Source organism: Poecile atricapillus, chromosome 2 (assembly GCF_030490865.1).
Source record: "Poecile atricapillus isolate bPoeAtr1 chromosome 2, bPoeAtr1.hap1, whole genome shotgun sequence".
NCBI classification, from domain to species: Eukaryota; Metazoa; Chordata; class Aves; order Passeriformes; family Paridae; genus Poecile; species Poecile atricapillus.
This window is the reverse complement of record NC_081250.1, coordinates 34800585-34816293: the sequence shown is the minus strand read 5'-3', so window position 1 is coordinate 34816293 and position 15709 is coordinate 34800585. Positions and strand designations below refer to the sequence as shown.

The window sequence follows — 15709 nt, the reverse complement described above, 5'->3', positions numbered from 1 at the left end:
CAATTTATAGTGAGAAATGAAGTTGGCAAGATAACAGGGGCATCACAATTAGAGCTAATTAGCCCAGCAGGAAATCCATTTCCAGGCAGCTTTTGGCAAGAGGAGAGGTTGGCGGGATAACAAGCATGGAGTGTATTTTGATACAAGCACACTCCAGCTGCAAGAAAAAGTAAAGTAACGGCTTGTCTCATCCTTATGCGGAGGCCTCATGTCAGGCTCCACCACGTAAGTCTTTTTGTTTGAGGCTTTGCAGCCTCCCTGCTTGGAAGAAGTTCAGAGATCTTGTTCTTACCAAGTCACCTCATCTGCTGGAGGACAGTGGTGAGCCGCAGGGTCTGCACAGTGCCTCGCTCCTGCCACCAGACAGGAGTGTGCCCTGCACCTTGGTCCTCCTCCAGTTTGGAGGGACATGAGGGGTTGTAGGTCATAATAGAAATCAGTAGCTTGGTTTAATTGAGGGAGTTATATGCAGGTAAAATGTCTGAGGTATAGATACTGACAAACTATTGGAATTACTTGTATTTGAGTGCTTTATTATATTGGAATTGCAGTGATATTATTAACATTTGTACAAATGCACAAAAATCCTTTCTCTTCTAGCTAGAAAGAGATGTAAAAATCTGACCTAGTTGAACAGTCTCAATGAACTCATTGTCCATTTGTAACAATAATGGGTTCACAATGCAACAAAAAGCTTAACATAAAATTAAACATATTAAATGCTGCAGCAAGTATTTACATTTATGTACCAAAAAAAAAAGTATCTCCTTCCAGTAAGGAAGGTGGTTGCTTTACAGAATAAAACAAACAGACATACAAACACAAAACCTTTGCATACAATACAAACAACCTCAAGCCCAAAACTTACTGTGACAGCACCTTTTTTAATATTATATATATATATATATATATTTATATATAAACTTCGATAGTTTAGGCTTACTCCAAGCAGTGCTAAAAGTTCCTTAAAACCAGGACAATGGCAATAGTCCAAAGAAGCAATGTTCACTGAGTGCTACCCAGTGTTTGAAGAGAGCTGCTACAGAGAGAGGGATACAGAGCTCACGGCCATGGGCTGGGAAACACTTGGGTCCCAATGCTAAAGTCCTTGGCAAAACTCTCAGTGGCAATTGTTCTTAACTCAGAAGAGCGAATACACCTTTCTTGCAAAGTAGTTTGTCTTGTGGAAGCATGCTAAAGGTGATCTGTGTCAGGTAACTCCTTGCAGTCTCAGCTCTGTGTGATGGGGAAAATATTTCTCTGAAATTTCTTAGATTCCAGCAAGGAAAACATTTCACTTGAAATACCCAATCAATCCTCCCTCCCACCTCCCTTGCCCCAGGACACTGCTGCAGTTTCTGCAAAGACAGAAGGAGCTTTTAGTCTTCATTCAGAAGGCTGTCACACAGATTTTTAGTCAAGAAAGATATTTGGGTCTAAGACCCTTACGGCATCAGATGGCAGGCTCTGACCATGGGGTTTGTGAACAGTTCCACCCAGTGAAACTCAGGAATACCAACATTTAACTTGCATAAATGTAGAACTGGAGATCCTGAATCCCAGGTATTACACATTGATCTAAATATAACGAGTTGCACTTATTGATTCCAGTCCAAGGAGAGCCTGGAAAGGATCAGATTTCCACTTAGAGGATCAATCTTGTCTCTGAGTGTGTGTGAACACTGACATTTTTGGCCTCGTGCAGTTTAGGATTTGCTATAAAGTCATTTTGAAAGCTATGGAAAACCAATAATGGTGAGCAATTTAGCTCTTAAGTGTAAAGCCACTGATAAAACTGAGATAAATGTAAGCTCTAGGAAAAAAAGAAAAAAGTTATGGATGTAAACAGTCTCTTTTCTCTATGCAGTAAGGTGATGGTTTCAGATGTTGAAAAATTGAACTTTTTTTTTTTTTTGGTGTTCAAATCGCTTGAGATTTTATTGCTTTTATTTGTCCTTAGAAGCTTTTTGTCTCCTTCTTTTTTTTTTTTTTTCTTTTGTTTTTAAAGGTGCTGTCCCTAGTCAAGTTATAAGGCAACATATTTTATTGATTCAGAACTCTAATACATAGTATGGCCACTGTCACCCCTGCAGCTTTGCAGCTACTGTGAGTTGGACAACAGTCAAAGTGCATCACAATGCACAACAGAGCCAGTCTCCTGACCTTACGATATACAGGACACTTTGGTTCTTGGGATGAGAGATTATAAATGTAGCTTAGATGCCGCCTCACATCACACACATTGCATAATAAAACATTTATATGCTGTCATGAAGAGGGTGTAAAGTCTAAGTCACACTGCAGACTGGCTGGTCTCAGCTTCTCCGCTCAGGCAGGTGTGAGAGACAAGTTGTAGATATGCCACCAGTGAAAGCATATAAATGTATCTGGTGCAAAACTTTTACAAGAGTATTTATAAATGATTCAACAAGGGAGAGCAAGAAAGAGAGCAAGAGCTAAAGTGCAATTTTAAAAGAATATAAATAATTGAAATGTAGAAATAAGATACTAATTAGTTGTAACTGGTTTTGTTTTATAGGCACAGTTTAGGTTTTATGTCTACAGATCAATTTTTTTCTCTTCTTCCCCCTCCAGTAATTTTCTCTGATGTATAATGGAGCTTCAATGGTCTAAATCTAAGGAACATTGCTTAGTAAGAGGACTGAAGAGGCAATGATAAGGCAGTATAGTGCAACTCACTATGTGATACTAGACAAAAAATGAGGATGGGGTTAGATCGTCTGTGGTGATGTATAAAATCAGCCTTAAAAAAAAAAGCAGAAAAAAAAAGACAGGCTTTCCAGTTATATGTTGACTCATGCTTTCTAAAACGAGAAAGCACATCTTGCAATACAAAGGAAACAACTGAAGGTTTATAATTTGTTTCATTGTTACAAAAAAAAAAAAAAAAAAGAAAAAAAGCAGATGCTGCTTTAAGGAAAACATTTAATTCTGGGAATTTCTGTACAACTGACCTCAGCAAACTTTTCCATCTTAGATGGACGACTTCTGCTTGAGACCCTGAAAGATTAAGATGCACACACACACCTAGAGTAGTTTATTGCAAAACTAATATTGTAACTTTAAAAAAAAAACAAAACCAACAAACAGATTCTGTACAAGAATACTGTTCAAATGGAATGTGTTAAAATAACATTTATTAATAAATACTTTATAAAATTCTATGTGAATACTAAATTAATAGATTCCTGTTTTAAAATTGCTTTGGTCCTCATGAATTTTCATAAATTCACTCTATACGCTTTTTTTTTAAAAAAGGTATTAGCTGCTAAAAAGCACATTTTGCCTAAACTAAAAGGCTAATTTTTAACACTAAATATTGTTGCTTAAAAAAATATGAATCCTCAAAAGTTGGGCATTTAACAACAGTTATAGCTGGCTTGTTAGTTAACAGGATTGAGTCATTAACACTAAATCCACACACACTGAGGCACTGAACCATTGACTTTCCACTATTCAGAATATGGGCAGCAGACAATTAGCTTCATAGCAGGAATTAATTCCCAACAGCATGAAATTCTCCATAAATCCTCATCATCATCGTCGTTGTCCTTATAAAACACACCATGATAGCACACAAACTACTTGTCTCCCACAGGCAGCATTATATGAATATGGCTTGCATAAATTGACTTGGGGAAGGGGTGCTGGGGGTGCCAGAGCTGGATCACAGGCAGCATCATTTCTTTCTGATCAAGGTATTGGAGTTCTCCGTGGCTGAGATTTCCAACCTGCTTCCAATGTCACACCCAGGAGATGCTGTCTATGGTAGGGTAACACCTCCTCCTGAACAAGGCACTGGCCAAGGCTCACCACCCTGCGAGTGCCCTGGAGAGTGGATGATGGAAGTGGTCTGAGTTGTCCTTGGCTGGCAGTGGGATAGGGCACAGAGCCTGGTGAGCCCGGCAACAGGCTAGATTGGCAGGGCAAGAGGAAAGTGGAGTAGTCTCCAGAAGTAGCTTGTGGAAAAGCAGGATTCCTCCTTGATGGAAAGAGCCCAGGAAGTGCATTTAGAGTGACATGTTTAGGAAGAGGCGGCTGCCACTGACCACATGGCAGAAGGACATCCTGGAGACAGAGGGCTGGGGCTTCTCCCGCAGCCCTTGCTCAGGCAGTCTCCAGTGCCCAGTTAGACCAGCAGCTTGAGGAAAGGCTGCAGGATCACTCCCCTAGAAAGCAAGAGCATTTTCATGTGGAAGCAAATCTGATGATTAATATAAGGTGCCTGGTACAGTTGGTCCTTTTCCCGATGATACAGCCGATATAAATATGCTGCATGTTGTCTTGGCCTGTGAACCTGCGACAGAGTTACAAGAAGCAATAGCAAATAGCTTTTCATCCTTTACTTATTTCCACATCACTAGCAAGGATTATACCTAAAGGCCAATAGTATAGAGAGGAGACATTTCATTGTAATTACACATTTAGGCCAACATGTGTGGTTGGCTTGCCTAGTTAGCATTAAAAAAAGAAATAATTGAGCTATATATAATACACATCAGTCAAACTGTCAAGTTGCTGAATTTAACAAAACTTAGGCAAGGTTTTTGTATTTTTTCCTTTTTTTTTTTTTTCTTTTTAATGTAGAGGCTTTCATTTTAACAGCTAAATATTTTAATTGAGGAGAATGAATAAAGTGAAGCTAAACCGTAATTCTAGTGCAGTGTAGCTCAACTGGGTATTCTAATATTACCAACAACTTTGATTTTTATTTTTTAATGTGTTTAAGTGCTACCCATATAGAGGGAAAGTTTTTTAAATTAACCCTGCAATGGCATTTCCTTTTTCGATGGTGAATGATGAAATTCAGATGTAGGGGAAATGCTTATTTGGGTTTTTTACAGTGGATACTCAGCTGGAACATTTTTCTTGACTGAATATTTGAAAAAAGTTCTCCTGGGAGCCATGATGAAGCAAAACCATTTAGCTATTACAACTGGAGGTTAAAAAAAATTATAGATTCAGTATTTAAAACACTTTAAAAGTATATGTTTGTCTAAAATATAATAGAAAATCCTTTACATTTGTATTTTTTCATAATTTTTTTTGGTTCTTAGACTATATAATCAAGTCAAGATTTACACTGTACATTAAAAATCTTCTTTTGAATGTATTTGCATAAATGGAAAGTGAGCTGTTAAAGAAAAGAATACTGATAAAAAGTTAGTCACCAATATAAGAACTAATTCAGCAATGAGTGATGCTCAGAAATTTGCTTTCCCTTCCAGACAGGCCCTGCTCCTTACAGAGCCTCCTCACACTTCAGTTGTTTCACTCTTCCTCCCACATGGAGAAGACCCACCCTTTTAAAACCCATGACTCCTCCAAAGACCAAAGGCACAGTCTTTGAGGAAGAGAGCTTTGCTTCAGAACAAAGCATGTTTGGGGCTAGAGGATTTGCTGGGAATAATGTGAATTTTACTATTAAAGATGCAGCTCAAAATGTTTGAACATTTTTTCACCAGCTCAGAGCCTGCTCCCTGGGCGAGCAGCAGGAGGTTTTGCCACTGACGGATTTGAGAGCAAAATCAGGTTCCAATATACAGCAAGGCAGCATAATTAACTGGCATCATCTCTGTCTGATTTTCCCATCAATCACTGGGACCACTCGGGGATGCAAATCAGTTGTGCTGAGGGGCAGGCTCAGAGTCCAAACAAAAACCTTAATTGTGGCATAAGGCTCTTTTCCAGACCCTCTCTGCAGGACTGTATTTTATCCCAAGTGTGGGACTTGGCATTCTTGCAGCATTTTTTAGCTGCTGCGTGCCTTCTAAAAATTATTTAGCGTCCTAAAGAACAATTCCTTACCCGCACTAAACGGGTGTTAAGTGCCATTAAAGTCAGTGAAGCTACACTGCTGTCTGCCAGCTTGGGATCAGTTTGTGAACGTTTAAAGGAATGCCTGCAGAGAGAAGGTCTTTCCCTGGGAATTAAAAATGGCATTTTTCCAACTGGTCAGAACCATTACACTGATTTATTTCTCATTTATAGCCCATGAAGCCTGGGGCTGTTAGTTTTCGTTGCTAAAACAACGCAACCAGGTTAGGGAACAGAACTTTTCCAAATTATTATATACACATGGATTTTCCTACATTAATGACTGGCAGTGCAAAAAATTGTTGTAATTCTCAGGTGTTGCTTGCTATGCCTCTACTGCACCACAGAAGCTTACAGGGCTGCTAGCATCAACACAGCTGGCTCACCATCCTGCTTCACCTGCGGCTGTGCTGTTTTCGCCTTTCCCTATTTATTAAAAACACTAAATCAGGAGCATTTGTATTTTTTAAAAGCCAAATGCTTGGCGCAGCTCAACTGCGGGTGAAGAGCTAGTGAAAGCAGCAGCCGTGCCAAGAGTTTTTAGGTGGGCTTGAAGTTTTTGCTTGTTCATTACCATTCTTTGAGAAAAAGAGGGAAGTGAGAAAGCCTTGGAATGAAAAAAAAAAAAAAAAGCAAGGGAAAAAAGCTGGGAAATGAAAAGGGAAGGGAAAAGGAAGGTGTGAGAATAACTGGAGGAGAAAAAGGCCAGGGTAGGGGAGAGAGGAGAAGGGGGAGGGCTAGACAAAAAAGCACGCTATTTGGGCTTGATTTTGTCCTGAAGCCACATCCTATATAACTGCTCTGAAAGAGGCTCTGAATGCAAGACGTGGTCTGCTGATAGCACAACGCTAACTCTTTTTTATTATGCTGTCAGCAGATGCCCTCGCTCTATATTTATAGCCTAATTACTCCTAGTTACCTATGTTTGACTCTGTTTAATACTTTTCATGCCTCACATTGGCTAACAAGCTGCAGTTTAACACAACTTCATATTTCTGAGGCTGCAGGCTAGACTGGTGAGAAGGAAACATGACTATGTACAGAAACAGTTAGGTTTATAAACAAGTAACTGGTACCAAAAAATGGAGAAAGCACCAAAGCATTTCCCAAGCTGATAGCATATTAATTGCGTAACTCCCTTTTATGTAACTAAGTATAAAAGACATTTTAATAACTATAAAAATGAATAGCCAGAGTCTTTCAAGAACTGAGGAATCTTCCAGGCTTGAGTTACGGTTGCAAATGTCCTTAGCAGAGAGGATGCTTTGATACGGTACCACACTCCCCCAGCAGTTTCTGATCAACCAGTTTTAAAGGATGGGGTTGATGTCTGTTCTGTGGCTGGCGAGCTGGGTGAGAGTGGAGCTTCCCACGACGTCACTGACGGAGGAGGAGGTCGTTATGGTGTTGTGCTGGATGACTTGCTGCTGGGAGCAAGCTGGGACCGGGCTTGCAGGAGGGCTGCTCTCAGGACCTGGGAAGGGAATGAGGGCACAGAGACAGCACACATTCATTTTTCCATCCAAGTAAAAAACCTAGGCTGGGTGATACTCTTGGAAATACTGATGACCTGAAGCATGCACAAGTCGCAGTATTTCAAAATATAATTAGTTATCCAACACTCTGTCTTAAGGTTGCTCTAGTTTTCGTTATCTTTTTTCATGCCAGCTTCTCTGATATCAACCTGACTTCAGGAGCTGAGACCTTGAAAAAAGTCCAAGACCTTAATAACTGAAACTAATGTTGGGATAAAAAGTCTGATATCTTAAGGTCCTTAAAATCAGTTGGGATGCTTAAATGCTTTATTTGTTCCAGCAGGAATCAAAATTAGAGTGTAGTGCGCTGCAGCACAGAAAATCTAATTCAAGCAACAGCTGATAGGCATGTAATGCAATTATGTATTTTTTTCTTTGAGTACTGTTAAAGAGACAGATGCACAGTGGTGCAGAGGAGACAGGAATGGGCTCTATTTTAAGACAATGCCACAATCTAGCAAGCCCTGAGGCTCTTCTGAACCATCCTAGAGCGGAACAGAGAATTTGTCTCTAAATTACTGCACTCACAAAATGCATCAACTAGAAAGAATTGATTAAATGTCTCTGTTAGCTGAGAAAGTTTTGGGAAAAAAATAAATAAAAAAAAAAAAAAAAAAGAAGAAAGATGAGAGTTAAAAAATAGTTAACAAACCTTGAAAACCTGCGCCAGGCCTGGTCTGTGCCACTGTCAGAGCACAGTACCATTTTCGCTGGAGGGGACTGTAATGTTTTCCTTTTTAACTTTCCTTTTGAGAGTTATTTTAAGGTTCTGGCAGCGCCGTGCCCAGGAGGACTCTTGCAGGTTTGGAGCTGTGAGTTCAAGCAGGATCCTCCACAGAGGAGTGAGCGTCCATCCGTGTGCATCTCCTTGCCGAAAGGAGGGGTGGGGAAGACTAGCTCTGCTGTGTGGGATGCAAACCGGGGCTTTTTTGGTTTTGAGCGGGGCTGGATAAATAAGGGCAGGAGATTGGATGGCTCGGATGATGTTTGAGAAGACAGGTTCAAGTGATAATATGACCAAGAAGGGGTTCTGGAGGGAAGAATTGGAAGGTTTGCTTTCCTGTGAGGAGTGTGGAGACAGCGCAAACATACCAGCTACTTACTTAGATATCCTTGTGATTCTTTCTGCATAGCTGTTATCGGACAGTCTTTATGTGTTAACAATAACTGTTTCAGCTGTGCTACCTCATTTTTCAGCATGGAAACCTCGTTCTAGAGAAGAAAGAGAGACTTTGGTTAGCAACAAAGCTTAAACCAGGCTATTCCGCTAAGCTTAAACCCAAGAACACAAAACCTGTTCCATAACTTTGAAAGAACTGAGCAAAAAAGGCATTCAGATGCTTGTGTGCCGAGTTTATGTTAACATTTGTCAGTGACATTATTTTGTAACCTCTGAAGGCAGTCTGACAAATGAACTAACTTCACAGGACCAGAGATACTTAAGACAATGTTTCAGTCCACTTGGGAACTGCTGGGGCTCTCTGCATGAGGCCAGGGGCAGACCCATGGGAGCAAAGGCCACGTTGCCCTGCTCAGGGGCACGGTGGCAGGACTGCTGGCACTTACAGCTCAGCTGCAGCCAGTGCCCGGATGCTGCTCACACCTCTGAGTTTTGTGGGAGAAGATTTTGGAGGAGTGCCATTCTACAAATGGTTTTCTGCCCTTGGCAGCACACAGGCACACCTCTGCATGAAGCAGAAGTACTGCGCCTACCTTAAGAAAGACAGCACTATAAGAAAGGCTTTTATTATCATATTAGAGGTATTTTCATCTATCCAGTTCATTTTCCTCACTGATAGACCGATCTGTTTGTGCTTCTATATCGCTGGCTTTGAATGAGGGTTTAACTACATACCCTGCTCTGAAGAAATTTGTTACAGACATGTTAATGGCACTTCAAAAAAAAAAAAAAATCCCCACAAAAAGCAGTGGCAAGGAAAGAAAATAAATACTACTCCATATACTGAAGGCTTCTAAGTCCCAAGACAGCATTTTCCTGGCTTATCCTGCTAAAATGTAATTATTTCTTTAATTGAAGCACACACATCTTGATTAACAGACTGATTATGCCTGAGCTCCCGCTAGGAGCTGACTGTGCGGGGGCAGCCCCAAAGACACCGTCAGTCAAGCACAAAGAGCCCCTCTGTGTTTTCAGGGGCGCAGACAGTGGCTCGCACCTGAAGCTGCATGTTTGTCTGGGTGAGCTCTTCTGCTTTCTTTTCCAGTGACATCACCCAGACCTTCCTCTTCTGTCTGCAGCGCGTGGCAGCGGCTCGGTTCCTTTCCAGAAATTTCCGCCTCCTCTCATCTGGGTCTTCGTCCACCACCCTCCTCCGGCGACCTCCAGTCGGCTGTGGTGGCTGTACCGTCTGCGTGGGCTGCATCTGCTGCGCCGCCGGCGAAACCTGCAGGGCAACAAGATGTTTCACAGGGGGTGGTGAGGGGGGGAAGTTACAGAGGGGGATGCTGAAATGGGAAGGGAAATCTCATGCACTCTGCCTGCTCCCCAGCAAGATCTGCAACAGGCTCAAGTCAAAAGCTGCACCAGGTGCCACTGAAAGCAGCTGCTGTCAAAGCCTTGCCATAGTCAAAGGGGAGATTTTTTTAAAATGATCCTCTGAACATTTTTTCCTCCTTGAGTTAGTTCTTAAAAACATCCACTTAGATGCATTCTCTGCCACTTCCTATTTCAAACCTGAAATGTTCGGTTTCTCTTGGGATCTGTTTTAATCAAAGCAGAGGACTGTAGTGGTCTAATTTCAATGTCTCTCTTTCTCCCCTTGGCCCTCAATTGCCTCCAAAAATTTGGGCCTTTCCTATTTCTCAAGCTTCACCATCTCCACCTCAATCTTTGCCATCTCTGGAGACAGAAGCTGCAGAGCTCTTCATGCCTGCATGGAGTTGGGAAGCTGTGGGCTGGGATTGCACAAGGATAGCAGACCTCACTGCCCCTCAGGGACAAAGAAAGAGTTTAGGTTGAACCTGTGTTTTGATGAATTGAGCTTGAACCTGTGTTTTGATGTCCCTGCACTGCGTGGATAAAGGATATTCCTCTTACCAGTTTTCATCTAACCTGTGCTGTGGACGCTATACATTTTTTTATTCAATTTATCCCCGGCTTTGAGAGCAAAGAACACCACATCCAGTCCACTGCTACAAAACTACAGAAAAAAGATCTACTTAGGCTTTTTCAAGTGCAGGAGAGTATTGATCTTGCTCCTGAAAGTAACTGGCCCACAATATTACAAAAAAGGTGAATGGTGGGGGCGGTGCCATGTAAACTATTCTCCAATCAACTCCTGGGCAGATGGAACATTCCCATGTTTCTGTCAGGAACCAGTGCCAGATTTAATGTGACTGCCTGGGAACAGGCTTTTGGACTACTCTCCTGCCTCTCTATGGCACCTAGGCTACAGGGTTCTGGAGACACCCTCTCTCTCCCTCTGCTTGTGGTCTGGGAACCCAGTCCATGGATCATATTGCTCACACGCAGCTCACATTGCTGCCGCCACTCCAGCACAGTGTGGAACAGTCTGGAAACTTGAATTGTTGACTCAAAATTAACCCTCTTGTTCTGGCAAAGCTCCAAACCTCCAAGGTGCTTCCTTTTGACTCCAGGGAGTGGACGTACTCGGTGCTTTGTCAGACTGATCCCTGAATTTCAACTGCTGCAATTAACGTGTTTGCCTAACACCTCTGTCTGTCTCAATTAAAATGATACTATCGTCTTGAGTATTGCGAAGTTGAGGTGGCTTTTCAGTCTAGAATCTAGTTTGCTCCCTCCCCCATCTGACTTGTGGCAATTGCAGTGGCAATTTTATGTGTAATTATTCTGTACATCTGATAATACTTTTTGCATAAAGCCAAATTCATTCCCAGCTTTATGTTGCACTGTCAGGGAATCTCTCTCGCAGGAGCAGAAAAAATTGTTGTTTTAAGAATAACCTTCTAAAAATAAATAAGCCACCCCACATTTTCTGACTGATTTTTAAAATTTCAACTTGCATGGGCTCCATGCGTGATAAAATATTCATAGATTTGCTGATAAAATCTTCAACACCCTGTCCACACTGAGGTTGGAGTGCCAGGTCCATGGCAGCTGCAGTGGGCACAGCCCCCATTCTCACCGGCATCCTCTGGCCTCTGCCAGGACACTGCTGCCAAGGGATTCCAGCTGCTCCCTGTCCACCAGGGCTGGGCATGCTGTCTCTTTAGCAGTATGCCTGAGTGTAGAGATCTCAGAAGTACCTTTTAATGTCAACATTTCATCAGAGACCTTTCGTTTTCACACACATAACACCTTTCCAGAGATCTGTTAATTATGTTTCCTTATCCCTTTTTGCTCCCTTTCCATTCAGCTTTAAAAATTCTTCCTCCTTACCTCTCTCAGTGAAGCCTGATACAAAGGCAGAAAAAAGTAACTACACAATTTTATTTTTTTTTAAATTCCTCTCATATGGTCATATTCTCCTGAATGACTAGTGAATAATTTTGTTCTCAGAATATACCAGGCAGTCTCTGGGTAGTCAGAGTGCATTTTCAGAACAACAAAATCTTCTCTCCATTTCAGGAAGATATTAATTATAAGGGCTGCCGTTATTCCACTAATAATGTCATGTGGGATAATTAACTGACTTTTACTTGATAGCTCTTAACCCTGAAATGTTAGACTATATCTTAGTAACCATCTAAGCATCATTCTCTAGCAAGATTTCATTGCCCTGCCTAGGACATAAGAAAGAAAATGAACTAAAGATAAAAATATAGGTTAATTTTGGTGTTCTTAGAGGATGCTAATCACGTATCCATAATGAAGACAAATATAGGACAACTAAGAGAATGAAATGGCATCCAAACCCCAACTCTTCTTGAGCTATTACTCTGGCAAGTTTAATAAAAAGAAATCTTTAGAGGACCAATACAGAATAATAGTATAATTTTTGTAGTAGTTGAGGCAGCATAGCTAGAACTTGGTAGAGTATCTCTCTTTCTCAGAAAGATACCTGTCAGAAGCTGATTTCCACTTTTATTCAATATTTATTTTTGTTCTTTGCAATTTACCACAAAACTAACAGCCATTCACTCATTCTATGAAAACGTAATGGCTTGGGCTCCTATGTATCAAAATGGTAGCTGAAAAGCATGAAATCAATTCTAACATTACAGAAGGCCACGGTGCAGAATAACAACAGTCTCGGCATGGGAGTATGCAGCTTACAGCAGCATGGACCATTCTGTCATTTGGCAGGTGGTTTGGAATGGAAGAATCTAGCTCAGAAGAATAAGGAGGTTAATAATTAGAAAATCGCACCATAAAATTAATGTCTGCTGGAGCAATCTGATCCCCAAAGAGGCCATTACCATGGGGACTATGGATGAGCTTTGAAAGTAATAACTATGTGGTTATTATTCAGCAAGCCCTTTTTTTCCCCCTTCCACTGCATCTGTTCAGAAACCACTATTGCCTTTGCAGCAGATGAGCAGATGCACAGCTAGAGCTCTGCTGCCAGGGGAAACCACTGACCCTGGGATTCCTACTCCATCACCCTCTGTCTGATCCCCTTGGTGACACTTACACCCATGGACAAGGTGAAGATCTCCTTGATCTCCCATGGGGTCTGTTGCCTCCAGAAAACAGACGGTGCATGGCAAAGCTTATTTGACTGCACAGACCTAGCTCCAGAGACTGTGGTGGTGGACACAGGGTGACCCTGACACAGCTTTGTGGCTGCCCACCTACCCATGTGCCTGTATCTCTTCTTGCCCGCCTGAGAGTCTTTTGTGGTGCCTAGCTAGCAGGGAATACAAAGCACAAGAAGTTGAAGCTGTCCTAACTGGGTAAGAAAGTCAAGGCACCTATTCATGTGGGTATAGGGGAAGGCCATTGGCTCACTGATCTTATCCTTAAAACTGTGAGGTTTGTTTCCCCATGGTAGCTGTTTCCCCTGGTAGTTTTCACCCATTTAAAGTGGTGATGTGGATGTTTTGCAGCAGTGCTCTATACCATGGGATCTGATGCCCTCAACTGCATTAACATCTTTATCCTCCCAAACCCTCAATGAAGGTTAAGTGACTCCGCCCATGTCATCCATGGAGTCCTCAGTTGGCTAAGCACAACTTTATCCTTGCTCCCTGAGGGATCTCCAATACAGCAATCAGGTTACTTTTGGTTTCTGTGATATGAGATGATGTCTTTTTTATTGGAGTTTTTAAACAACTCCAAGGAAAAAAACTCATTAACAGATGGGAAAATAATTGAATTCACAAAGTAAAAACTGAAGTGAACTTAGGAAAGCTCTGGACATCTTCTCACAGGGGAAACTGCTCCTCTCTTATTTAGACTGTTTTCTCTAAAGCTGACAATTCATTTTACATTAGCAAATACTTAAGGGAAATTCCATGTGCTTGCAGACTCTGCAGTAATAAAGCTAGATGTTAGTAAATAGTTAATGTTGTGGGACACTGGGATGTCAGCCAAATACTCTCATTTTCTTTAATGTTTTCTAAGAGCTTGTCTGAAAGGTATTTGCAAGCAACACAATACTTCACAGATTGAACTTCTTATGGCTGGCATTCCTCTTTGTGCTGACATTCCATGCACTGCCTGTTTGTCTTCTTAACTTTGCTCTCCAGACCTGACATGTTAGAGTGATTTCCCCCAGAGCTTTATTTTCTTGTGTGATCCTGATGCAGAAGCCTATCATCTTAAGACATTAACAAAATTCCTGTAAAAAATTACTCTGCTGAAGTTTGTGCTCGCTAGCTCATTAGTTCAAGAAACATTCAAATCAGATATTGAATTATCCAAATTGCTGAAGCCTGGTCCAAAAAATTGAGTCCTCCACCTCATTCAGTGGAGACCTTCACTGACTTGTCACATGAATACAAGTCTAAATTGCTTTCTTTTTTTAAATCTCTCTCCTTGGACTGGCTTCACCCTCTTTTTTTCTCCTGCCACAACATGCACCAACAGCTGATTTTTCTCTCATTCTATACAGATGTCTGCCCTGTTTACAGGGTCTGGACCAGTTAATCTTTTCTAAGACAGTGTATCCTAGCTTAGAACCACTTCTAATATCTCCAGTCTTGGATACCCCCGCGGCCACACATATACATACCAGTGCCATTTGATTTCACTAAAGACTTTGTTATGTATTTCTGCAGGTAGAACTCATACAGCTTGTTAAATCTTGGCCTGAAAAGTTCAGGTTCAAGCACATTAAGCAACATATATAACATGCCAATCTCTGTAATAAACCTCATCCGTAAAAGGATATGTGGCAATCTGCAGAGCTCAGAGCACTGAAAAGCCTTGGAGCTCCTTATAAAGTAAGAAACTACAAATGTCTAGTAAATTAGGCAGCAAAACAAGTTGTTGCTTCACTCCATTTTCTAAATAAAGTTTGAGCATCCCCGTCACCATTAGCACACATTTACAAGCAGCCCGAGGGGCTTGTATCTAACAAGACATGCATGCAAGAAGAAACAATACTGAGTTCAGGCTTTAACTCCACCCAACAGCAAAACTCAGCAACGCAGCAGGACATGAAGGTCTACCTGTGCTTGTCCGCCCGAGTGCAGCGGGGGGTGCGGTGAGGTCTGGTGGTGTGCTGGGTGTGCGTGAAGGTGCGAGTGGGAGTGGTGGTGGGGATGGTTCTGCTGGTGATGAGGCTGAGGATGAGGATGGTGTGCCGGATGCTGGTGCTGATGTGGGTATGAATGATGAGGTGGCAGTGTCTGGTGCTGATGAGGATGTGAGTGCATATGATGGTGCGGTGTCTGGTCCTGTCGCGAGCTCATCATTTCCATCATGTGGCCCATGGTGTTCATATTCCCATTCGACATGGCAGCAGGATGATGAGTCAGTGCTGCCTTCAATCTCTGGAACAGAACAAGGCAGAAAATTCAACATTTGTACATGATGATCTGACCAATCAGAAATGCTGTTGCAGAAATGGTGCCCTGTCTTGTGTTTTGAGATTTATTTAGTTTTTTTTCTCTTGCTGTTCCTTTGATAAAAGCCATCTTACTTCAGTTTGAGAAAGAACACATTCTTGGGCTCTAATCTAGTTTTCCACTTTAAATATTTACAGATACAAACGTCTGAATTGAAACGTAACAGTTACAAATTTCCTACTGTGCCTGTGAGGAAAAATAACTGTCTCTTTGGCCACCTGAGTAGGGCTAACTTCATCAAGCTTGTATTCTCGCAACTTTTAAAAATTAAAGTCTGATTAAAATAAAGACACAATAAAGTGCCTGTCTTGTTTGTACATCAGGTATTATTTAAAAGACTTACTGGAAAATACATTGCATTGATGTGTTTTTCAAATTCA

At 41.5% G+C, this 15709-nt stretch overlaps 1 protein-coding gene across 6 annotated transcripts in view; it reads right to left on the bottom strand.

Moving 5' to 3' along the window:
- Positions 1-1975: 1975 nt before the first annotated feature.
- CREB5 (cAMP responsive element binding protein 5) overlaps positions 1976-15709 on the bottom strand; it is a 258218-nt gene continuing 244484 nt past the window's right edge. For all 6 annotated transcript variants that reach the window (XM_058831755.1, XM_058831752.1, XM_058831751.1 and 3 more), the window contains 4 exons: positions 14931-15254; positions 9551-9778; positions 8477-8585; positions 1976-7312 (listed from right to left, as the gene is read on the bottom strand). In XM_058831755.1, coding sequence (XP_058687738.1) covers positions 7149-7312; positions 8477-8585; positions 9551-9778; positions 14931-15254 — 825 coding nt within the window. In that variant the 3' untranslated portion in view covers positions 1976-7148. The remainder of the gene's footprint in view (positions 7313-8476; positions 8586-9550; positions 9779-14930; positions 15255-15709) is intronic.